At 38.0% G+C, this 25,946-nt stretch overlaps 1 protein-coding gene across 1 annotated transcript; it reads right to left on the bottom strand.

Moving 5' to 3' along the window:
- Positions 1-8,754: 8,754 nt before the first annotated feature.
- Positions 8,755-25,521, bottom strand: ufm1 (ubiquitin-fold modifier 1). Its single transcript, XM_082549149.1, has 6 exons — positions 25,422-25,521; positions 25,265-25,321; positions 18,097-18,154; positions 16,405-16,444; positions 12,061-12,093; positions 8,755-9,152 (listed from the first exon to the last, which is right to left on the bottom strand). Coding segments are annotated over exons 1-6 (294 nt in total). The 5' UTR covers positions 25,424-25,521; the 3' UTR covers positions 8,755-9,048.
- Between the last annotated feature and the right edge of the window lie 425 nt (positions 25,522-25,946).

Raw genomic sequence — 25,946 nt, 5'->3', positions numbered from 1 at the left:
CATCTCTTAGTTATGCTGCTATAGGCTCACACAGCTGAGTGACTTTCCATGATCCACTGAGGAGTTCTCCTACACCTTTTTCACTTCCCGTGTGTTTATATGCAATAAGCCTTGGTTGCTGCTGGTTTTCCATGATGCACTGACTGTTTCTTTTCTTCCACAGTGGGTCTTTTGTCCTGTCTTCCTCTCATCGTTGACCAGCAGGTTAAGGTAGATGGCTGCACCTCCCTGGACCTGGTTGTGCCGAAGGTTTTTTCTCTTAAAAAGGAATTTTTCTCTCCACACTAATACCAAGAGCTTGCTCATAGGGGGTGTCTGACTGTTGGGGTTTTCTCTGTATTATTGCACGGTCTTTATGTTATAGCATAAAGCACCTTGAGGCAACTGTTTGTGTGATCTATACAAATAAAACTGAACTGAACTGACTTTGTATACACTGCATGTCATTAAGTTTTTATCTACTCTCTTCCATAGTTACCCTACCCTGCTTGTTTTTTTTTCTTGTTAGCTCCTCATCTCTAATGAGCATAACCATCAAGACACATGGTCGCTCCAAATTTTAGACTGGTTGTGCTGGTGGTCATTTCCTGTTAAAGGGCTGTTCTTCCTCCCCACTGTTCCCCCACACGTTCTTACTCTTTAAAGTTTATCACATACTAAGAGATTTCCATCCATTACGGTAGGATCTTTACCATACAATACAAAGCTCCACGAGGAGATTGTTTTAGTGTTATGGTGCTGTATAAATAAACCTGAATGCAATTGAAGCTTTTGCATTCAAATGCATCAAATAAACGAGTCATAAGAAAACTAATGTATAATCAATGCACAAATTCAGTCTTGTTATTCTTTGCCACTTTATACTTATACTTCACATTGAATAGCTTTTTTTCATATCAGTAATTTAAACATAAACTTTTGTGGTACATAAATTGTTTAATGGCGTCTCCACTCGCCTGGCAACACCATCACACAGCTGTTACGTTTGTGCTTTCAACGCCCGGCATCTACGAAAGGCAGCGGGCCTCTTATCACTCTCTGTTCTGTCGCCACTATCTCCATAACCACAGAGAACATGTTTCTTCTTGAGGAAGCACACGCATAAAAGCAACAGCTCAACGTGCAAAATCACTGGTTATATGTTACTGCAGAAGATGAAACAGCTTCTCTGTCTGGGTCAGCTGAATGTGTAATAGAACCCCCCACTTGCTTCCAATTTGCACATAAGCATTCTCACAACTGCGTACATAATCACATCTGGGCTTTCTTTGTTCATATGTTACAGTCAGAAAATGTAGGTTTTCAGACGACACACCAGGAACTCTTCTCCAAACACAATCGTTAGCTCCGCTGCTGCTCTGTAATCATCAGCACAAGGACTGTGTGAGTTTACATTTACACAAAGTGCCATTCTGGTTCGAGTTTGCTGTCTAGGGAAACCGCGGGTTTGTTCCTCCATCTCACACGCTCATTTCCATTACAGATGACAATGCTCTTGCCATTCAGTTAGGGGAACAGTTAGCATTATAAATTAGAGGGGAATTGGGTAAATATCTGTGTTTCTGTGAATTCTAGATTGATTGCCAGGCAAATTGTAAGAAATAAAGGCTTTAAATTAAATAATTAAACTAGTTTCTGTTAGTTTTAGTTCTAGGTAGTGTACTTACAAACAAAAAGAAAAAAAGAGAAGAAAGAGGAAAATCTGTCACTCAGGTTGACATTTACTGCTGAGACTTTTATCTTAAATACAGAACAGACAGTAAACAAAACTGGCTCTAATGATTTGTTTACATCTTGTGCGTGAGACTTCTTCCAGTTGGTTGGCTTTGTGACATGCCCTCTATAGAGCACATTCTCTCTATTTCATGTGATTTTACAGAGGTGATGAGTCTAATAAGGGACAAACCTGCCACACTCCATCACACATCAGACAAAGCACTCAGCTCTGAGCCCTCCAGGCAGTGTCAATTTCTGCTGGTTGTTGTCGGCTCTCGTGGCCTGTTGGAGGTGAACATTTGTTACAGTACTTCCGCAGCATTTTCTTTTTTTTTCTCCTGTGAATTACTTTATTGCAAGAGAAGAGCAGTGATTCATCCCTTTTACCGTGCTTTCAGCGCTTCCCCTTTAATTGTTTTCTATTTAATAGAATCCTTTTGGAGCAAAAGTACAGATAAGAATAGAAGGCCCACAGAGAAGAACAAATTAAAGTTGTTTATATTCCAGATATTCCTGTGTTGCACGAGCACTATCTTGCATATTTTTTGGCCACCTAATAGTATAAGCAAGTTTATCTAGGATAAAAGAAGAAAAACAACAACAACAACACACACGCACACACATTCTTCTAAATCAGTAAACGGCTTAAATGCAGTCATGACTTTCATCTAAATAAGACAAAGAAAATACTTTTTTAATAGGCTACTGCCCTCTAGTGGTAAAACGTGGTAGGGCAGTTCAGCAATCAGCTCCTAAGTCAAGTGCTGTTACCAGATTGAGAGATTAATCAGAAAAATCAAAATAATTCTCCGACAGGTTCCGATTCAAAACTGAATCCTTTCTGTGCTCATTGTTTTTACCTATTAATAATGGCAGCTTGTGTTACAGAGAACTATTTAGACTGACGTTTGCATTACTGTTGCCTGAAAGTGGTAAACAAAATCAGTTGGTAGACTTAGACCACACACCGTACACAAAACATCTACTTGCAAGTTAATGTCAGGCCAGATTTTTAAACCTGCACTTACCAATACAGACATCTATGTAATCACTGTGTTTAACCTGCAGTGAAGAGATCCACGCTTTATGGGAACTGTGCGAAAGGACTATGTTAAGTGCAGGCATATGTATGAGAGAGACAGAGAGAGAAAGAGATGGTCTGAGTGCCTAATTATAAGATTTGAACCCTCCTAAGTGTACTAAAAGTCAGAACACGAGGTGAAGTGGGTTTGAAGGTTAACAGTCCTCCTGCTTTTCCCTGTCCACCAACACACGCTGTGGACAGAAATACACACTATGCAAATGCTTTCTGGCATTTAACATCAGTGCAACGGTGAGATCCCTGTTACTAAAGGAAGGCTGCTCACTGCAGGGACATTAATGCTTTTTATTGCGTCAACAGTCCCTTTAGTTTGTGGCAATGCTGCACAACATGTAGACTTTCCCACAGGGAAGACGTCCAACCCTGTTTCCAGAAAAGTTTGAATGTTGCCTTAAATATACATGGGAACAGAACATGATACATACAATGTTAAAATTTAGATTTAAAAAATATGAATATGATCATTTCAAATTTGGTAAATGGCCTGTATTTGTATAGCTCTTTACTTAGTCCCTAAGGACCCCAAAGCGCATTTAGTCATCCACCCATTCACACACACATTCACACACTGGTGATGGCAAGCTACATTGTAGCCACAGCTGCCCTGTGGCGCACTGACAGAGGCGAGGCTGCCGGACGCTGGTGCCACCGGGCCCTCTGACCACCACCAGTAGGCAACGGGTGAAGTGTCTTGCCTAAGGACACAATGACCGATACTGTAGGAGCCAGGGCTCGTACAGGCAACCTTCCAATTACAAGACGAACTGCCAACTCTTGAGCCACCATCGCCACAATTTGATGCTTGTGGCACATTTCAAAAACGTTCGGTCAGTAAAAGGCGTCAAAAGCTCAAAACAAAAATCCCCTGATTAAACTCCTACCTAACAGTCAGTGCAGTTAGTCGCATGAGTGAAAAAAGAGCTTCCCAGAAATCTGAAATAAATTTATTTTCACCAAAACAAGTTGTCTTTGTGAGTTTTATTTAGCTTTTGCAAAGGGGTGAAACAAAAAATACAGAATGTGGCAGCAGCCTGCGTATTTGGCCAAGAAGAATTACAAGCACAGAGGTTTGGCCTCAAAAGTAAAAATGTGGTGGGATTTACAACTGTGTGATAGACTGCACTGCACAAGCAAATATTTCAGCATTTTCATGTTTTTCTACATTAAAAATACAAAGAATTCAGTGATTTAATAACTTGTGATATGTATCACTGAAAGATTCAGAGAACGAAGAGAAACCTCTACATGCAAATAAACAGGTGTTAGTTTCAGACCATGGGGCAACGCTGTAGAAGACAAAACGTTGTGGTAATTATTAGATGAGCTCAGAAACACTATTTGAACCCTGTGCAAACCAAGTGCAAACCTGTGAATTTAGCAATAGCAGCAGCAGTACACTGTATTCAATTTTGTCTAGAGCTAATAATCACTCACAGTAAGTTTCTGGTTTGCAACAGCAGTGCTTTGTGCTAAACGCTAACCTGACTGTGCATAAATACGCTCAATGAAAACATGAAATCACAATTTTTAGTGTAACATTTCCGTCCCCTATTTTAGGCAGTCGTCCTTTGCTTTTTAGCAATATACAACAAAAGTGTCCCGGTGCTAAAGTGAATTAAGGCATTAGTTGATTTTGTGTCATAAATAAAAATCTCAACTGATGGTGGCACAGGAAATTAAAGGATAAACTCTACTGAAAAGTAAATGAGCATCAAATTTCATGATAATCCATTCAATTTTACTAAAAGCCTGAGTATCAGCCAAGGCTGTTCTAAAGATAAAGTCGGGGGATGATCTGAGGATCCATTGTCTAGGCAGCATGGGTGTCCAATCTACTCCAGAGTATTTGTGGAGCTCTAAATTGCTCTGGCTGCACACTCTCACAGCATACTATCGCTGAGCGCACATGAACTGCTGTTGGAAAACTACACTGGCTGAGCCTGCTTTTTCTGTTTTGTCCAAGCTGATGGAGTGCACATTGCCCGTGGCTGTTGTGCCCTTAAAATACACTCTCTAAGCAATTTATTAATACCTACACAACCCCTCTGCACACATAGTTGCAGAAAGTTGTTGCACAGATGGAAGTGATGCAAAGAAACTGGGGAAAATAAAAAATTAACTCTAGGACTGCCTTGCAGGTTCAAGAGTGGACAGCCAGTCAGATTCATACAAGACATTCATTTCAGTTAGCTGTTGTGTTGAATCACGTTATTGGTTGATAACACCGTAACATACGATGTGTGTCACTGCTGATTAATACATTTTTCAGTTGAATGAAAAGTAAAATGGTAGACCTGGTATGTTTGCATCATGTAGTGGTTGCCATAAAAGACATAAAAGTTGATACTTTTAATACCAAACACACTGAGTATTAAATGCAGGCAGTCTGACAGCGGTAAGAAATCTGTTCATTCCTTTCACGGCAAAAACTTGTTAAAATAGGACAATACTGTAGTCATCGGACCATCTTCACCTCCTGTGTAATAATAGATGAAACAACCTATCAGACACACACCAGGGGTGACAAAGAGAATTGTTGTTAAGCCAACTGAACCCATCAGACTTGTGGTTCTTACAGTAGGTTTCCTTTGGATCCTTTTTGGATATATTTTTAAGATGACATGTCATACATACACTGACAGGACAATTAATATTTAAAGAATTATTTGGGCTTACTTTCAAAATATAACTTGAATATATTCCTTGAATTTATTCACACTTGAGAAGAGAAACAAATAATTACTGCCAAACCATGACGTGACACGACAAACAGCGAGCGTTTTGTTAAAAAGAAAGAAAAGAAAGAAAAGAAACTGAGGAAGATTAAACCTGGCAAATTAGGGCTTTCAACCAGCTGCCATACTAAATTTATGACAGAAGGGGGCAGAATCAGGTCATTCATATAATTAAATAATCTTGATGTGATGCCTCAACTGGTTTTCCTCATGTTTCCTAATGTGTGACACTCTTTTCCCAGGGGGTGTGGACTTTGTGATTGAGGTTCTAGTTCAGCTGGGACTAAACTAGAACTACACGGTTTGCAGACTGAGCTGTATATCCACATGTTTTAGAGACTGATGTGTGGGAATGGGGGTGAAAATTAGCTGGACGGGATGACGGAGAGAATCTCTTTCCATTCCCTGGCTCCTGATTTCTTTATCTGGCTCACTGACCTGTGGCCACAGTGATGATCTTGTCTGCACGGAGAATTGAAAGATCACCAGATCTCATTTTAGATTGGCCGCCTTTACTCGGTGGCTGCACACTCAACATGTCATTTATGAAGCAGGTTGAGCGCAAACGATTGGGGGAAAGAGGGCAGCAGACCAGTGCATGGGGAAAACCCATTTCATAGCAAATGGGCTTTTCGCCGTCACGCAGACACAGACACAGTATCAGGCACAACCGCTGAGACCAGTCAGCACTACGCTGTCAGCCCGTGTCAGCTCCCGGTTCCCCGTTTGTCTCTTTATGTCTGTCATCTTTATATCAAGAGACTAAAAATACAGCTGGAGACCTCAAACTGTTTCCTAACTCGGTTCAAGACAAATCAATCAATCACTGGGACATGTCCAATCTTTGTGAGTGTTAATAATCTTAATATCAGTGGTTTGCAAATGAACTGTTACCTCCTCATACATCATCAATCACAGTCTCTCACATCTTTTAAATACAACTGTACACCACAAATGCTGTTATCAAAAACTCAGTATTCTCTGTTATCATTTCAGTGGCCTAACTGTTTACAGTGAGCTAAACCAGTGGCTATTTAAGACAGAGCCATGGCTTTAAAATTGCAAAGAGAAAATCTTAAATGGAGAATTCTGCAGCTTTTAAAGCATTTATCAAATTTGATGTGTTATCCTGTACCTGCACCCTTTTTTTAAAAAAATGTCTTGATTTGAAATCTAAATGAATTTGGAAAATTCAAAGAGTGAGTTTTCTAGGAGTTTGGCTAAAGACATCCCAATTTGACACCCACTAAAGTGTCTCCCCTGAGTCTTTATATTCCACAGCAGAGGCAACAGACCGAACTGTATGAACTGCCTTTTGATTGTCTCGTCTCTACAATGGACCTGCTGAAGCCAGCTACAGTGGTGGTAGGAGCTATTTAGTTTGTTGATTAAAAAGCAGAACTCATCAGAGAGCTGTATATTTTAAATTTAGTTTAAAATATCCAAACCCTGTTATTTAGTTTATCTCCTCGTTTCGATTATTTTACTAACTGCATTATTTTAAAAGAGCAGAGAAACACCAGGAGGCTCTCATATTTCATAGAGCCTCTTAAAGGACCAGCATGCATGAGGGGCCTATTTTTTCCAGAGTAATAGAACCCACAGGACAAACTTTTTTTTTTTTGTTCTATTGTTTGCTTGCTCGCATTTGATAAATAACCCAGAAAACCTATAGAACAAGTTTGTAATAGACTTCTTTTGCCCAAGTACGATACCCACAGTGCATCAGTGCCTCTTAAGTTAGGTTTGACTTTGGGGCACAGTTCAGCCTGCAGCTGACTCGGGACATGGAGCTCAATTAATGCGATTACGAGACTTTTTTTGCTTCTCAGAAATATTAAACCAGAGCATCCATTCTGTTTAACTGTGAAATTTTAATTTCATGCTTTAAAGAGCACAAATTCAGGTGTGAAATGAGCTGATCTCTTACCTTTTTTTTTTCTTTTTTTCTTTAAGTTTCATCTTATTCGGTTTAGTCAGCATGCAAAATGATCATGTATTGATCTTGGCCTAAAGACTATTCACCCGTTTAAAAAGTACAAAAAAATGTACTTTTTTTTTTACCCCTTCAGGAACACATGTATGAGAAATATCTGCAGCAATTAAGCAATTTTCAACCACCAACATTGCAACGCTGGGAGATAACATCTGCTGCATTCAGGGCACTCTGCGGTCGACTCCAATTTAAGAAGCAAATTTCTGCTGTGCCCAGCAGTGATTTTGATTAAAACAGAAAAGCAAATCCATTTGCGATGGCCCTCATACTCCTCCCCCCATCCCAGCCTGCATCCTAACAAATGGTGAGACACAACCGTAAGCTTTCTCTTGTGTATTACACCATGCACCCTCAATTATTCACCCCAGTCTATTTTTCTTTACAAAGTGTGAATTGTATTTCTTTTTGGGGGGTTGAGAAACTGAACCAATTCAGAAACAAATGATGCAGACCTTCTCAAATGAAAATGATTAATGCGGAGAGGATAGTCAGCTGCTTCTTTGCATTAATCAGTTAATAAAGCACATTTCATAAAGGAAAAAACACGGACTGGTCTGTTAGTCATGTTGTTTTGGGTGGAAATAATCAAGGAGGCTTGATATTAAGACACAATTTCTGTTTACTTGTTTTTCAAACTGCGACACTGTCAAAAAGAGAAGCCACATGACAAACGACTGCAAACACGTGACATTTATTTCCAAGATGAAAATCCGTGTTACCAGTGGCTGATGAATCTTATTGATAGCTACTCAGACACATCTCGATGCCAATTTTAATCTAAGCTCTTTGGACGCTTGGCTTGTTTTATCAACACCTGCTTTATCAGTTCATAATCAGGCAGCATTATTCAGTGGAGATTTTCTATATTTATTGTGTGTAGGTGCGCAGTGTGTGATTTCAAGTGGGGGGATGAGTGCATTTGATGCTCGAATGTAACCTGAGAGAGGGCAGCAAAGAGCCATATGTTTGAACAGATTGATTTAACAGTTTCATGCTTTAATCAGAAGCTGTGTTGGATCGACTCAAAGACAAATCTGGTCCCCAGGACAACTGCAGCATCTGTTTGAAGAACACTGCTCTGACACAAGGTGCCTGATTAGCACAGATAAAGTCACCAGTCGCTTAATGAAGCACTTAACAGCATCCTTTGTAGATATTATTACCAATTCCAGTACGAACAAAAGTAACGCTGCACTGAGCATGTCCTGTTGGTCATATGGATTCTTTATTGTCATTTACAAAGATACAAAAGTCAGCTGACTCAGTTGTTTGCTGATCTTTCCTGGGATGTAGATGCTGTGTTGTGTGAATTCATTACTCTCTTACTCTCTCCTGATGTTACTCCAAACTTTTGAACACAGGGAACATGCGCACGTCATCAATGTGTTTAAATATACTCTCATGTGAGTCACTGTCAGTGGTGGGCCAGAAAATAAAAATGACACACGCTGAGGTGTTTCCTGGGTCTCGAGCGTTACATGAATCTGCCGCGTGAGTCATTATGCCGATGTCGACGAGGAAAAGCAGCACCAGTCTCCTTGTCCTCCCACTCTGTCTCTTGGAATGAGGCGAAGCTCTGAGCCGTGCTTCAGAAACACATTCCCTGCAACACAAGGCAGAGCACTATATAAAGATCATGGTTCATAATCAGTGTGCTTTAATAAGGGGTTTTATTGTCACCAAAGCTGCCAACAACATGTCAACTCACCAGCTGGGAGAGAAACTTGACAAAAAAGCATGCAATCTCTGACTCAAAGTCTTGGATTCGATTACAACTTGCACACAGATTCAGTCTTCACACAGACGCTTCGAGCTGGAACGATCACTAAACTGACAGATGAAAAAAATCCTAGTGCCTAATTTTCAGCTCTTCAGTCAGCCTACATAAACCAATTATTAAAAAAAGAAAGAAATGGATGTTAACAAGAGCATGCATTTTAAGCAGTTCTTATTGGCATATGTGCACCTTTGCCATTTTCCAAAAGAAGTGTGATTTTAACCTTAGAAAGCATGTCGGGAAAAAAAAGAACTTGACAGATTGATTTCCACCATCTCAGTCCTGTAAACAGGAGGTGGAGTGGCTGCAGTGGGTGAAAAAAAGCCAATCGGACAGAGGTTTCTGAACTGCTGCTATTCTTGGCAGCACAGCGCATGAGTGTAATTCAGATAAAAAGCTGAATGCCCACCAATGTCCTTCCTCAGCAGAAGAGACCCAATGCATAAGGAGAAGTAGGCCAAACTTCTACAGTTCTGATCACATTCAACATATAATATAAATGTGACAAGATCTCCGAGTATGACCAGTGGTGATGAAGTCCTGCAATTCTTTGTAAAGAGACTGGCTGAATGATTAGTAAGATTTTCAATACTTGCTTATCAAGGTAGCACTGTGACATCTCTGCCCTCCCAAATTCACATCTAACTTGTAAGAGCCAAAACCAATCAACACTATTTATTTTTTTTTTTTAAGTAAATCAAAGACAACCTCATTAAAAACAAATTTCAGCTACCAAACAAATGGAAGATTGTTCAGGTGGCTGCAGTAGACTCAGATCAGTTAGACAGAGAACATTAATATCAGGCTGCACTCTCTTTTGCCTGCAGAGCTGTCTTAATTCTTCCAAGTCATAGATTTAACAAGGTGCAAAAAACATTCCCTAGAAAATTTTGGTCCACCTTGACATGATGCTATCAGACAATTGTTGCAGATTGGTTGGTTCATAACTCTCCCATTCCATCACATCCCAAATATACTCTATTGGATTTAGATTTGGTGACTGATGAGGCCATTTAAGAACAGTCTACTCATTCGAATGTTCAAGAAACCAGCTGAGAGGATTGGAGCTTTGACATGACGTGTTATCCTGTAAAGTGTGCATGTTAGTCCCCATAGGGAAATAGTTCCTCTGCATTTAACCCATTCACCCAGTGAAGCAGTGGGCAGCCACCAGTGCAGCGCCCGGAGAGCAGTGTGTAGGGATGGTACCTTGGTCAGGGGTACCTCAGGGTAGCCGTTCAGTGGAGTTGAACCCCCGACCTTCCGATCATGGGGCCACCACTCTACCTACTGAGCTATCCCTGCCCCCTTCCTGCTGGAAGCAGCCATCAGAAGAACAATACACTGTGCTCATAAAGAGATCAGCAATGCTCAATAAGCAATGCTCAGTTGATACTAACAGCTCCAAAGTGTCCCAGGAAAATATCTCCCCACCAACACCAGCTTGAACCACTGAAAATATGCAGTGTGGATCCATACTTTCATATTTATGATACATTCTTACCCGGCCATCCGAATACTGCAGCAGAAATCAAGACTCACACCAGGCAATGCTTTTCTACATACCTTGGTTGTAACAAACCTTTACTTGAGATACTGTCGACTTCTTATCTGCTCAAAGCAGTCTGGCCATTCTCCTCTGACCTCCGGCATCAACAAAGCATTTTCACCCACACGTGAAATATCAAGTGATACTCAAAGCATTTCTTCTCCCTTTCAGACCATTCTCAGTAATCCCTAGGCTGTGTAGGAAAATCTCAGTAATCAGCAGTTACTGAAATACTCAGATCAGCCCCTTCTGGGACCAACAACCATGCCCCAAAGTCACCTAAATCACTTTTCTTTTCCTGTTCCTGATGTTTGCTCAGCAGTTTGTCTTGATCATGTCTACATCCCTATAAGCACTGAGCTGCTGCCATGTAATTGGTTGATCAGAGATTTGCATTATTGGACAGATAAACAGTTAAACCTAACAAAGTGTCTGTTGGATGTATATTTGATGATGCTGTAGCTAATAAAGTTAAACACTTAATGTGCTCTATATGCAACTATTGTACTCATATTCTAAGGTAGCGCAGATTTGTGATGGGACTCTCATTGTCATGTTAGATTCAGGTGCATAATAGTTTGCAATAACTTGAGAACAAGGCAAGAAAACAGTTAATTTTATTTATTAATATGTAAAAACAGACTTAAATGACCCAAATGTAATTAGAAATGACTGATCACAAAGTGAGCAAGAAAATACAAGGTAATTCTTACTGTATATTCTTGCTCTCTTTCTGGAACCATGCACAGTTACATCCCATTGAGTATTAGCAGAAATACTGGTGGTGACCAGTGGTAGCCCCCAGGCTCCCAGTAGATGCACCTATGGTTTCAATTTCAAAATCCTATCTTGCCTTGTTCTCAAGTTATTGCATTTGCAAGGTTTTCAGAAAACGACCGCTGACCTTCAGGCCAATGTCACTGAGATTTGAACACGTCCGAGATATAAAGCATAATGATTCATACTTTGTTCAAGAACTGTATTAATTGCTTAGGCTATTTATGATTTGACAAAAGCAGTCTGACAAGTGTCAACAAGCTTAAAAGAAAGCCCAGAGGTCATTTGCATATTAATACAACAGATGGAGAACATGTGACCTTAAATCACCTTGAGGATCAAAGTATTTCTAATACTTAAAAAAAGAAAAGAAAAAAGAAAAACATACATAAGAACACAAGAACTCACCTGCAGTCTGAGCCGGGTTGATTCCTATTCCATCTGCAAAGCAAACATTAAAATGAGAATGTAAACACAAAATGCAGAAAATACAAGAAAAAAACTGTTATCTAAAAGACAAGCAAAGAAATAAGAAATAAAATGTATTCAATAACTGCTTCATTTGTAATAACAGTTCACTCAGCAGCACAACTGATAGCAAAGAGATCTATCTGGAACAATGACAGACGAGCCATTTTTCTTTTGATAAATTTAAAACTTATCTCTGAACGTATCATCACTTCAGTCATTTTAACACAAACCTTATCTTTATGTTATCTGTCAACACAATATGTCCCCAAGAAAGTAATCTTCCTGTGATTTAAAATACAATTAAGTTCACTAGTCTAACCCTGTCAGAACAGAGCAGAAGAAAACGATAGTGTGGCTATAAGATCAATAACGTGTTGTGTAACTGGAGGAATCCAGCTGAAAATTTAGGCTCAGATTATTTCAGACATCCATCTGTTCGGTATGTGTTCTGCCTTTTAGAAAAGAATCTGTTGACCTAACAACTTATTGCATGCCCGAGAAAGTACTTGCAGAGGTTCAATATTTTACCAGAAAATGTATTTTATTGATACTTTTCATATCTTTTCTTGTCTTTGAGAGTTGGCTGAAATGACAGCAGCACAAACATTTATCCAAGCATGCATTTTACTTGTCCTACTCACACTCTGTGGACAAACTGCTCATTGTCAAAATAAATACAAAGGTAAGTGGCACAGAAACTTGTGCAACTGGTTTGTCATGAATACTTGAACATGAAAAGACATTAAAAATAGCTTAGTGTTGTACTTTTCTCGTTCATCCAGCAAATCTGTTTTCCGGAGTCAGGCTAATGGTTCTGAATTTGAAATCATACTTGTATGTAATTTTAAACTTTTTTCCTGTAGTTATAGAACCATGTTTGTAGCATGACTTCACTGAATTCGAGGAACTGATGTTGGATTTTAATGTGACCTAGTTTTCAAAAAAAAAAAGTTGAACGTTTTCTTTTCTTTCGTATTCTTCACACGTGGTTGCAGTGCTTTACTGACAGAAAGTGTAGTTGGTTTGTTTGAAAGAACTAACTGTGGAAACTGTTGACAAAGTGTGAAATAAATAAATAAATGAAATAAATGAAATGAAACGTTGTTTCTTAAGGTTGAAACAAGTTTAAACGTTCAAAAAAGATCTAAGAATAAATTAAGAAATAGTTTTCAGTAATCACTACTTGAATTACTAGTATGTTAATATTCAAATAAAATAAAAATGCGGGTGTTTTCTCTATTGGTGCAGGGGTTTATTTGATTGAACAGTTTCTCTGTGTATAATTGTGCAAAAAATAAAATCATTGTTTAAATAAAAAAGGCTGATTTTCATTTCACTTCTAATGACTTCTTGTTTTAATATAATTTATATATTTACTTACCTACTGAATGCTTGCCTATTTTGGTAAACTGAAGTGCTAAAAAAAATAATCACGTTTCACCTAAATATGGAAGTAAAAATAAAAAATTTTAATTGCACTAATTTACAACTTTGAACTCTATTTCTGTTTTATACACACACTAATTAGATGAATCCCCTCTAAGGTGAAGCTTTAGACTGATTTACTTTATACAGATCACACAAAGGGTCTTAACACAAACTGGGAGAAGCTATGCAAAACTTCTGCTAGTGGAGGATGCAGGATTCAGTGTTACTGAGTCCTGATGGCCTAAAACTGATATGCTTTAAAAGTACCAAGTAAAACGAAGATTAATTTAGCAATGAAAACCTCACAAAGTGGACTTAAATTCAACCTTTTTTATAAGGTGCTCGTGAAATTACAGACACCTCCCATTTACTGTCATAAGAAATACAGTCGGTGAAAAACTATTACAACAATGCAAAGTTTAGGAAATATTTTATACGGATCTGTCTTGGCTTAAAAATAGTCAAAATACTGACAGAACATTGTTTTTATTTATTGAATATATCTCAAATTATTTTTACTTAAACACTCAGCTACTTTATTAGTTACTCCTTACTGGTACCAGGTTGACGTTCAGTTTTATTTGCTGTGTTCTCCTGTTTTAAGCAAGAAGATTTATACACTGCTGTCACAAAAGGGAGGGTGTGATCAGCAACAATTACTCTGGTAAGCTGTGGCATTTAAACAATTTAAAGGGCCCAAAGCGTGCCAAGAAATTATGCCCCACACCATCACCACCACTAGCCTGAACCTTTGATATGAGGCAGGAAGCTTCAGTAATGTTTATACCAACTGCTGACTGCATCAATTTAACATTGCAGCAGAAATCCAAAATTGGAAGATCAGGTGTCATTCGTCCGTACAATTTTGTTGAGCTTGTGTGAACTGCTCAGCTTTTTTTTTCCACAGCTGGTAGGAGTAACACCCAGTGTTGTCTTCTGCTCCTCTTAAGGATCAACTTGTCACACTTTCAGAGATGCTCTTCTGCACATCTTGGTTCTAACTAGAGATGGACCGATCCGATATTACGTATCGGTATCGGTCCGATACTGACCTAAATTACTGGATCGGATATCGGAGAAAAATAAAAAAATGTAATCCGATCCATTAAATATCACGAAAGCACCTCACAAAACTTGCAACACGCCGTAACTCACCTCAGAACGTTAGCACGTCGGAGCAGTATGCATCACGTGATAGAGCGGCTGTGGCATGCGGGACCTGTCCGTGGTCTGGATAGCATTTGGAGCTTCGCTAGCAACCCGGCATTTCATCTCCGACAAAGTTATCCCAGAGAAGTAAAGCAAGTGTGTAAGTCCATCTCTGAATGTTTGTAAAGCATTCCTGCGTTAAGCTTAACAAGCGACTGCCTCTCGCTCTCCGGCTGCTACTTCAATCATGAAACTGCTTAACGATCAGCTGATCGGCTTTTCTGTCGCGAGTCCGTGTCTCTAGTTTGCTTTTGGCCCACTTTGCACCAGAAAGAGGAAACCAGCGGCTGAACAACAGCAGCACGTTTAAGCTTGATCAGCTGTTGTTACAATTTATTTAATATTACTTTCTACTCGAGGATCTTTTTCTACGTAGCTGACGGCTGGTAACTGTGCAGGGGCGGATCTAGCAAAGTTTAGCCAGGGGGGCCGATAGGGCATTAACAGGGAAAAGGGGGCACAAAGACGTACTTTTCTTTCTTATTCTCATTTAAAATGTCGAGCTTTTAATAAATAATTATCTGACACCCAAAGTTTTAATTTGATGTAAAATGAATAGAAGTCAATTACTGTATATAGTAACTATTAAGTCTAATATATATACCCTAGTAAGCTATAGTACTTTTTCCTTTGGGAAGGTACCATCTGTGCAGTCTGCAATTTTGTTGAAGAAAGATGTTGAATCTATTTAATATTTCTTGAAAAATAATTGATTTCTGTGCACTTTTTTTCACACTGCATCAAATTAAGGTTGATTACGTCGATTAAGCATCATGAGGTGGAGCGTGAGGGGTGGTTCCCTATTTTTTATTTATTTATTTTTGTTGTTGCTGGGAGTTGGAACCCTATTAGTTAGGTTGCTTAATATTTATGCTAAGTACTCTTTAAAATACCAGAATAGGGAGGATGGTGTAGGTTTAAGTTTATTAGATTGATCAGTATTGCTGAACTATGAAATTTTTTTTTTTTGCATACAGGTATAACAGAATAGCTTTAGTGTAGTTGTTGTTTTAAACTTGAGTATGAACTTATACAAAATGCAGCAAGATATTTAAAAAACAGTTTTGTTGATTAAAAAACACTATATCGGATTCATATCGGTATCGGCAGATATCCAAATTTATGATATCGGTATCGGTATCGGACATAAAAAAAGTGGTATCGTGCCATCTCTAGTTCTAACAAGAGATTATTTGAGTTACTTTTGGTTTCCTATCAGCTAGTAGAAATCTTTTTCACCCAGAGACACCCCGCACCCAAATTCTGATCCTTATTTTGAACTTCAGCAGGTCCAGTCTTGACCATGACCACATGTCTAAATGTATGTTTGATGAGATATTCCCATTACATTATGTTTGCTTGCTTTTGGTGATCAATATATCATTATATGTGACTTGACAGTACTTCAAACATCAGCTTATTTCCAGACCCGCTGTGTAGTTCAAAGACCACAGCAAGCACGCCTTCACTTGGATGCATCTTCCACACATCCTTCCAGCTTTTTGTTGACTTCAAACCTGCCTGTCAAAACACTTGGCTTGTAAAAGCACGAGACTCTCTGTAACCATAAAATGGTTCCTAATAACTCGAGTTCACTTGGAACATCAAATAAATAAATAAATAAATAAAATTCTGTGTACTCACCATTTGTTATTATTGCACTGGTTGCTGACGGCACTTTAAACTGGAAGAGAAATTGAAGCAGATACCAATGTTAACATTAAAAGTGAATTTCTCAACAGAAGTTAGCATTTGACATTTCAGCAGCACTAATCCATTCTAGTTAAATAATCAGGGACATGTTGCTCCCATATTTCACTTGGCCTGAAGACAAAGTGTGAAACTAAAACTACCATGAAAGACAGCTTCATCTACTGAGTCAGCGTGCTGCCGTTCTCTGACTTTATTGGGTAACAATTTCAAAATAGAAGCGAGAGCTACTACACGATGTCTTCACTACCATAGTGAGTAAAACAAGCAAAAATGAAAAACTCTTTTGTTTTTGTCCTTTGTCTCCCAACTTTCACGCTTGTCAGACACACAAGTGTTTTGCGGTTTCACACAAAAATGCACCTGAGCACACGCACACATTCAAATAAACACTTTAGAGAGGGCCTGTGGGAAAGATAGCCACGCTTGAATTTCTGGATGAAAATCACTCAGCACGGTTACAATACATGTCCTACTTCAGTGTTCGGCAGAAGAGGATGTGGGCTGGTGGGGATTTGCTGCAAACGGGTGGAGGAAGCAGTCTGTCTCCAGGGAGATAAGGTTAGCAAAGTGCTGCTCACCAAACTACTGGCTTGTGTAGCACAAGCAGCACACATGAAACAGTTTGATCAGAGACAAATGGGAGGTGATGAGCTTTGTTTTTGTGGCAGAAAGAAAAAAAAAAACTCCTAAAGGATTAAATATAGCATATAAATGAGTTTGAACCACCCGCCTGGTTGGTTGGTTTATGATAAAATATTTAACATTATATCTGAAAGAAAATAAAATCATTTTATTCTGCCAGTTGAACCATAATAAAGAAAATGTAAAATATAAAGCTACTAACACAAAAGCAAAATCTGTGTTGATGAATAAATAAATGTAAGTGAACAAGGCAGCAATATGAAGCCACTCCAGGAAATTACTCCCATGGCTAAGTAATTCAAAGGCTAACTTTTGTGGGAAATCAATGGTGAAATCTTTGTCGTTCTACTTAACCATAACTGTATTCTCCTCACAGTCAATTAACTTCTAGCAGCACGTATGTTCATTGCATGCAAATTTGGGGATCACAATGTGAAAATTATGTTTCATTAGTTTCCTGGTTTGTAACAGAATAAGATTAATACCCTGTCAACACACTGAAAAGGAGCACATCTGCAGCCGCAGCTTTACTCATTCATTAGGATGATTTAAGCCGCAGTACTGCTGCGTGTTTATGCACAGAAAAGGGAAGAAAATACACTTCAAAGGCTAAAGAGAGGCTTTCGGTGACAGCAGACGGCTCTATTGATTAAAATATAAGTGAACCCGTTGTGTCAGACTGAAAAACGTGGCTGAAAAACACATCCAGTGCCTGAAACACTTACTGCAACAAGACTTCATTTTAGTCTATTAAAAGGTACAATTGTTTATACTAGAATTTTGTAACTATAAATAGATAAATGTTGAATAAATGTTGCAAGGGTATGTCACAGTCAAAACCATCAAATATAAAACTGTTTTTAAATTAGCTGACATATATTTTCACATGTACCATAGATCTGTATTAAGCTGAACAGCATTACTGCGCAATGCAATTATTCCACCGTAGTCTTGCACAAAGAACAAGGAGAAACAGCTTACCTCCTCAGCTGCAAACTTCAAAACCGCTGTGAATGGTGTGCTCTCTGGGACACTTAGTCTGCAACAGACATATTAAATGGGATTTTAAAAATGCTCTAAAATAACATTTTTATTTTATAAAATGCCTACTATTTTACAGTCTTGTGAAGAAGAAGGTTTACACAGATCTATTAGAGGTGGGAATCACCATACATCCCACGATACGATATTATCACAATACTTAACGCACGATACAATATTATTGCAATTTTTAAAAATATTTTGCGATATTCAGATTCTGTACATAAAGGTAAACTTTGATATTAGATAAAATGAATATTGATAAAGTCTCCCACTCAGTCTTTCTCTCATTTCAGTCAGTTATATTGGTGACAAACTGAACGGTTTGTATTACAGTCTAGTCCAACTTAACTGAATGCAACCATCTGGTACAACTATAGCTATTCTGAACTAAGCAATTTATGAAAACTATGCAGGCCCTTCAGCAACTGAAGAATTTGAAATTAAATTAAAACAAAATATAATTTTACATTAAATAAAAAAAGTTTTAAACTTAATTAAAATAAAACATGTCTTAAATTAAAATAAGTAAACTGTCATGTTTATTGCTGCCAAAAAAAAAGTTAAAACACATTTGGACAGTGAAGGAATGTCAGGATTCTTGCTCAGAAAAAGGATCAACATGCTCTGAAGTCAGAGCACAAAAACCTTTTTTGTAACAAAATATCGATTTCTGCTGTCCCTGTCCGGTTGTTCAGTCTGACGTCACTAGCCGTGTCTGGGTCTAAACTCCGCTGCAGGTCCATATATCAAATGATCACTATGGCATTACTGAGAGTTGAAAAACTGTCTAAAGTCTTTCATCTTTAATAAAATGATCAGCGTTCTGCTCTACCAGGTGTAACAATTGAGTTTAACACCCAGGCATCCATGAAAACGGAATTTATGACATTTAACGGAGTTAGAAGTTAGCAGGGAGTTAGCTCGCTAGCTTCTATCTAAATACAATATAGCATGTCCTGACTGCGGGGTTTTGGAAACAAATTAAAATGTACAGCTCTGTTATCACTTCCAGCATAAATGAAGACAGAAAACTAAACAGCAGTGACGTTTGTAAGGTTACTGAAGTTGGGCTAGCTGGTATATAATGATGTGCTACGTGACCGCTAGCGACACAGCTATGTTAGCATAATATAAACAAGCTAACTGTTTTTCCACTCGATAAAAGTTAGCGTGAGTGTTCTCGGTGGTCAGGAACAAATGTAATCGCATGGCAGGATGCTGTAAAAGGACCAAACTTCAGCCAGGAGAACAACTGAGATAATCCATCCACAATACGAGGTTAGTCATTCATATACTGCTGCATGGGCTGGGCTGTAGTTACATCCTAAGGTTTTAAAAACTGAGCTTAAATAAATGATTAGCGGTAATAAAAGCAGAGGGAGGTCAACAGTGATCACTGACTGTTTTAGGAGCTTTTTGAGATCAAATAGAAGAAAATACATAACATTAAACATGTTAACAACACAAAAGCCATATTAAACGCAGACTACTTTAGACCCGGAAGTAGGATTCGTCGCGTCATCACTGAACAACCGGGTATCGATACATTATTAGCAAACAAAATATCACGATACTACACAGTATCGATTTTTTCCCCCACCCCTAAGATCTATGTAGTCTTGTGAAGAACTAACTACATCCTTACTGCTAGCATAGGAATTAAGAGGGTAAAGAGCAACCAAGTGCTACAAATCAAAACTTATCAAATGTGAGCAGCACAAGGTGTGTGCTACCACAATCTTCCCAGGAGTGGACATCCCCACAAACTCAGACCATGCGAAGCTCAGAGAACTTGCCAAAAATATAAGAGCAACATCTAAGACTCTACAGGCCTAAACTAACATGTTAAATGTTAACATTCCTGACAATATGGTGGAAAAAATACAAAACGAGTACACAAAAAGTAACTGACTTGGGTTGCCAGGACAGAGGCTCTTCTCTCTAGAAAGAACATGGCAGCGAAGGTTTGCAAAGCGGTATCTGAACATACCACAAACCTTCTGGAACAATGTCCTTTAGTTAAGACCAAAGTGGAGATGTTGCCCATAATGCACAGCACCACGTTAGGCAAAAACCAAACACAGCATTTCAGCACAAACACCTCATACCAACTGAGTACAGAGGTGGTTTGCAGACACTGGACCTGGACACCTTGCAGTCATTGAACCAACCGTATTTTGTAAAACTAGTTTGTAAAAATATTCTAGACTCAATTGTGAGGCCAATTGTCTGACATCTAAAGCTCGGCTCAACTTGGGTCATGCATCAGGAGAATGATCCCAAGAACAGCAGCAAATCTACAACACAAAGGCTAAAAAGAAAAGAATACACGAGTTGCACTGGCCCAGTTAAAGTTCACACCTCAACATACTGGCCAGGGCTGGTCCTTAAGGGTGCATAAACAGTTACACATACAACACTGTCAGATGGATGCTTCTCAAATGAATTCTGCAGAGCAGTGCTCAGTGGGGACCAGAGATCTCCCAAGGGCAACCCAAAAACCACCAGACTCTTTAAACAGATGTGAGAGTTTTTTTTAAATAAATAAAAAATATTTAAAAAAAAAATCAAGGCCAGAAATGCAATTGCCAAGTAAGGTGATGCAGTGGAGATGAGCTCTAGGAGGGTGAAAATCAATTGATGTACTCAGCACTGCAGTAAAAAGAGAAAGAAGCTAAGCTTAAGCTGAATCTTCAGCTTATTTGTGAGAGTGAAAACCTGGGAGATTATAAAGATGACCTTGTGTTAACTGAGAGCCAGTGGTAACCTTTTTTGAATGTCTGACAGGGCTAATGCGATACCTCATTATCATCACCATCCCTCTGCTCAAGCCATAACATTATTAGCTCCAGCAAGGTTTTCTCTGACCTCATTAAAGAAAAGACGCTCTGTCAACATGTTAAAGTAACAACAGTCTCCAGTATTTTACATCTAATTATTTGAACCTACTCATTTGAACCTTTGTTGGAAATTATGACCATGCATTATGTGACAAAAATACCATGAAAACAAAACACTCTGCAACTGCATCTTGTTTACACCTCAATTCTACAAAGGGCACATCTCTTGAAAACCTTGTGTGAAACCTTAAAATAAGACATTTGGGATTTTTTTTATTCTTAGCCTCACTATTTGTATATTTTTTCACTAGATTGACCATCAAAGAAAATTCAACTTATATATTAATCAACTTTTTGCAGCTTAATACTAGGGTTTAGCTGGGTTTCCAACCAGAAAGGACAATCTTTAATTGACATAAATTCTAATCTTGCTTTCAAACTTTGCTTTGTAATAATATAGTTAAAATATAGGGATGTCATTTGGTGCTGCTTAAAAAATGATTGTCATAGAACATGATTTTAAGATTTAAGATGTTTGGATTGTATATGTTTTTTAAGAAGTTAGCACACATTGTTTTGCTACTAACGTCAAATTAGTCCATAAAAGGTCAAAAGCTCAACAATTTAAGTGCTTTGAGACAATGTGATAGCAGGAATGTTACGCCCATACACACAAAACCAGATGACATAATCCAGTATGTAAAAAACAAAGCCATTATACTTTTTGTTAATCTAAAAGGGAGAAAACAGTGAGACATCATTTATGTAAGGTGGCACACACTGCTTAAATTAACTACATGTTGACCAATCATGGCTTACATTTTAGTTACTTTTAGTTTTAGTTAAATAAAGAAAATGTAAAAATTTTTATTCATGTAGAAAAAAATGGTTTTATTTAGGGGTTAAAGTGAGATTCGACAGGGGGAGTGCAGCATGGGGATAAGAATGACTTAGAATTAAGTCACATAATGATTTGTTTGTGAGCTCCAGTAGATTTTTCTTTGTGTATACACTTTGATCAAATGACCTGTGCTGCTACTCTATGTTCTGCTCTAGTTATATGGCTGATTGCTAACTCCTAGACACAAAGCTAATAGGTAATAGGTAAAATCCAGCAAGTGAATCCCCTTAAATATGAATTGATGTTTGCTACCCTTGATGTAACCTAGTAACAGTACTCAGGAAGCAACCAGCCCAACACATTGCATCATTCTAAATTCTATCTCAATATTGCACAATAATCAGTTTACCCTGCACTAAACTGCCTGGTATTTTATGCAACCTTTGAATAACATAAATTTAATACACTTTTTTAGTTTTGCAAGCTATTTCATGAAAGCATTGATTCAGAAAAACATTATTTATATCTTCAATATCTCATTTCAAAAATTATTAGAAATAAATTACATGTAAGATTTAAATTTCCAGTCTATAAAATTTCCCCTGTTAAGCGGTGCTTACCTTTAAAAATAAAATGTTCTAATTTAAAAATAATCTAATTACCGGTACTCATTAGATCAAGGTGCTACAAAGCTATTCAGCTCCACTTTATTCCCTTGTTTCATTCATGGGAATACATTCATAATAAGCTATTTAATAATCTATTTAAATAAGACCTGAACAAGATTTTTTCTGGTCTTTTAGTGTTCATTCTACCACTTTATATTGCACTAAAAAAAAAAACCCAAACAAACAAAGATGACACAAATCAGCTGCAGAAATGGCAAAAATGGATTCAACTATGATTTCTGCATAAAATCCATGAAGGATTTCAGGTAATTTGTCAGAAACCTGAAGTTCAAGCAGAAATGGAAATGGATCTGTTTAATATGCCAAAGTGTTGCTCAAACAGAAGAACCAGAGTATTAGAAAAAAATATTGAAAACCTAGATTTGAATACTTTGTTCAAGAATACCACTTAAAATGTTAAACTCTGTATCAAAAGCTATTGAATATTCAACAATATCATCAAATTATGAAACTTATACTAATAATACTATAAAAAAATAGATTCACTAAACTTACTTTTTCTAGATTAAAAAAAGACTTTCTCATACTCTGAATTAGCATTCTATTTTTTTTAAACATGCCTGTGCTTGACTATGACAAAGACTTGGATTATAAAAAGCACACTGTGCCTTTAAGCAATGCAAAGTCAAACACCACAGCCATAACAGTCTGTCTGAGGGCTTAATGTTAAAAGGTCTGCTTTACATTTACCCTTGGCTGCTATGATTCCTGTTTCTGCTCGTCCTGTCCATGTTCTGATGTCTTTTTATCCTGCATATAGCAGGGACATCAATGCCATTTTAAAATGTGGGGCCCCAAACAGCCAACTTTTATTCAGTCTTTATTCATTCAGATCATTTTTAAAACTATAGACTCATTGTAAATACTGGAAAACCAGAAACCTTTCTGTCATTTAATCATTTATCTATTACTTTACTACTTTGATGTAGTACGAATGGCGGTCATTAACCCCTGGGGGGTCTTAGAAAAATGCATACACTATTGGTCTTAGAGCCACAAATCGACCACGCCCAAAAAAGTGCTATAAAAAATTTATATATTAATATTTTTTTCCACTTTAAATTAGCCAATCTTTTAGACCTACTTCTCCTTGAAATATTCATGTCAAGTTTTAATTACATTTCGCGGATTTTAACCCTTTATATCCCGGTTTCGTCACATGAGCGCACTGCTTTTTTTGCCCCAAAAAACAAAAAACTTGAATATTTTCCAAAAAAAACATTTGAGGTAATATTCAATTGTTATTATAATTAGGCCTTTGGATGGACTAAAGATTGGCACCAAGAGTCATTTCGATCGCCTTTTATTTTTTTTCCAGGAGCGCATTTCATAAAATGCACACTATCGACCACGCCCAAAAAGTGCAATAAAAATATTAAATATTAATTTTTTTTTCACTTTAAATTGGTCAGTCTTTTAAAACTACTTCTCCCTGAAATATTCATATAAAGTTTTAATTATATTTTCGTTGTTTTAACCCTTTAAATTACAAAAAAACTAAAAAAAAAACTAAAAAACTAAATATTTTCCCAAAAAAACATTTGAAGTAATATTTGATTGTTATTATAATTAGGCCTTTAGATGGACTAAAGATTGGCACAAACAGTCATTTCGATCGCCTTTTATTTTTTTTTTCAGGACCAGAAAATGGTCTCCAGGCGGCAAATGCTCCTCCTCTAGCCCGGAATCGGTGCATGCTCCCGGGTTGACTCGCGACGATGACCGGGGCATGTTGCGTCGGACCCCTTTTTCCAACACACACATCCGGTACCACGTCACAACAAATACGTCATTTCCTGTTGATTAAAAAAAAAAATCCAACCTCAAACGGTCCTGGGGCCGAAAATTGTCCCGGCCGATCAGCGGGCGAAGCCGCTGCAGCACGCCGGAAAAGAGGCGTCATTTCCCGCAGGTCTCTTTAAGCAGCCCGCTGTTTTCCAGCCCCGGGTCAAATGTGGAGCAAGGGCACCACCCGGTGGACAAATAAAAAAATTACAATTCTAAGGCCTCTTCTCCAAAACAAAAACGAAACCTAAGCCATCACCCAGATGTTAACGGTATAAATCCTGCAGTGAAAAATAGCGTTTATAAAGGGTTTCAATGGGGCACAAATCGACCCTAGGATTAATAGCGTAAGTTTATCGCTAGCTTAGCCCCTGAAGCTAATTTCCGGAAGTCATACTGAAATTTTAACAGTAAATGTGACCAAACTTTTTTTTGCAGACTTTCGCTATATTCCATTCAACACTGTGCAAATGGCAGGTAATCAAAATTTGAAAATAGCCAAAAATAGCCACAAATCGACCCAAGGCGCCCCAGGGGTTAATAGGAAACGCTGTAAAACTTATAGAAATACAGTTAAAAGTTTAAAATCAATTTAATAATATTTTTATGACTCTGGCTGTTTGTCAGGATTCACATATATTATACAAATTACTTTAATGAGTGCCATTTCCATTGATCACGACGTAAAGATGGTCAGGTTAATTCATAACAGACCTCATAAAATGCTGTGAAGCCACACTACAGAAAACGGAAGCCGACTGTGATTACAGTGTCAGCATCGGCACTAGCAGATGTTCACTCATTGCCCACGTGTTACGTTGCTTAATAAAAAACTACAAACACAAAATATCTGCAGTAGCCGTGAAATGTTAACTAAACGTTAAATAAAGTCGAAAATGTAGCTGGCTGACATATTAAAGCGGTGACTGCTGAGTTGTCAGTGTACTCACACTTTGTATGGTAGCCGGGGGTCCGACGTCAGGGTGATTTTAAACGTTACTTTAGACCTAATGAAGAACACACCATTACTGTTGTTAACAGACGGATACACGTGAATGCATGTGAAATATGTCCATGTCAAAATTTCACGAAAGTCCAAAAACTCACATCTTTATGGGCGAGGCGACTCCGCTTGATATCTGTTTATACAAACCCGGAAGTCAGAAGGACCCTCACGTACACGTCATCCATCTGGTGCCAAGTTTGAGAAGTAAATGTACCTATTTTAAAGTTTAATAGTTAGGTAAGTTTTTTTTCATAAATGACTAAATTTTTTCAGTTAAATTGCGTATTATTATTAAAACATAATCCATTTTATGTCCTATTAACGGACAGGCATTCATAGCAAATAGCTAACCTTTACCGTAAAGGCTGTAAACAAGACGCAGTTACTTCTGTGAGGCGCACTGACATCTTTCAGCACTGTTGTTCAACTCAATCCAGGTTCTTGACGTTAAACAAACATAACCCTCATTCAGATTGGAAATTTTCTACTTGACATGATGTTGTTGGGAAGAATTTAAGAATTAAAAAGAAAATTATTAAATCCAGATTTCCTTCACGTTTGTTTTAATGGCAGCCAGTAGAACCTACAGGTAGCTCAGTGTTCTGACTGATGCTGTGTATCTATAT

This window comes from Aulonocara stuartgranti, assembly GCF_965226115.1.
Source record: "Aulonocara stuartgranti genome assembly, chromosome: 10".
Lineage (NCBI taxonomy): Eukaryota > Metazoa > Chordata > Actinopteri > Cichliformes > Cichlidae > Aulonocara > Aulonocara stuartgranti.
This window is presented reverse-complemented; position numbering and strand designations above follow the sequence as displayed.

What these genes read in the sequence shown, in the direction of transcription:
- ufm1 (XM_082549149.1), bottom strand. An exon ending in CCCCGGCTACCATACAAAGT is followed by an intron (nt 18,155 to 25,264) that starts GTGAGTACACTG and finishes TGTCTGTTGCAG; the next exon opens with ACTAAGTGTCCCAGAGAGCA. An exon ending in TGAAGTTTGCAGCTGAGGAG is followed by an intron (nt 16,445 to 18,096) that starts GTAAGCTGTTTC and finishes TTTCTCTTCCAG; the next exon opens with TTTAAAGTGCCGTCAGCAAC.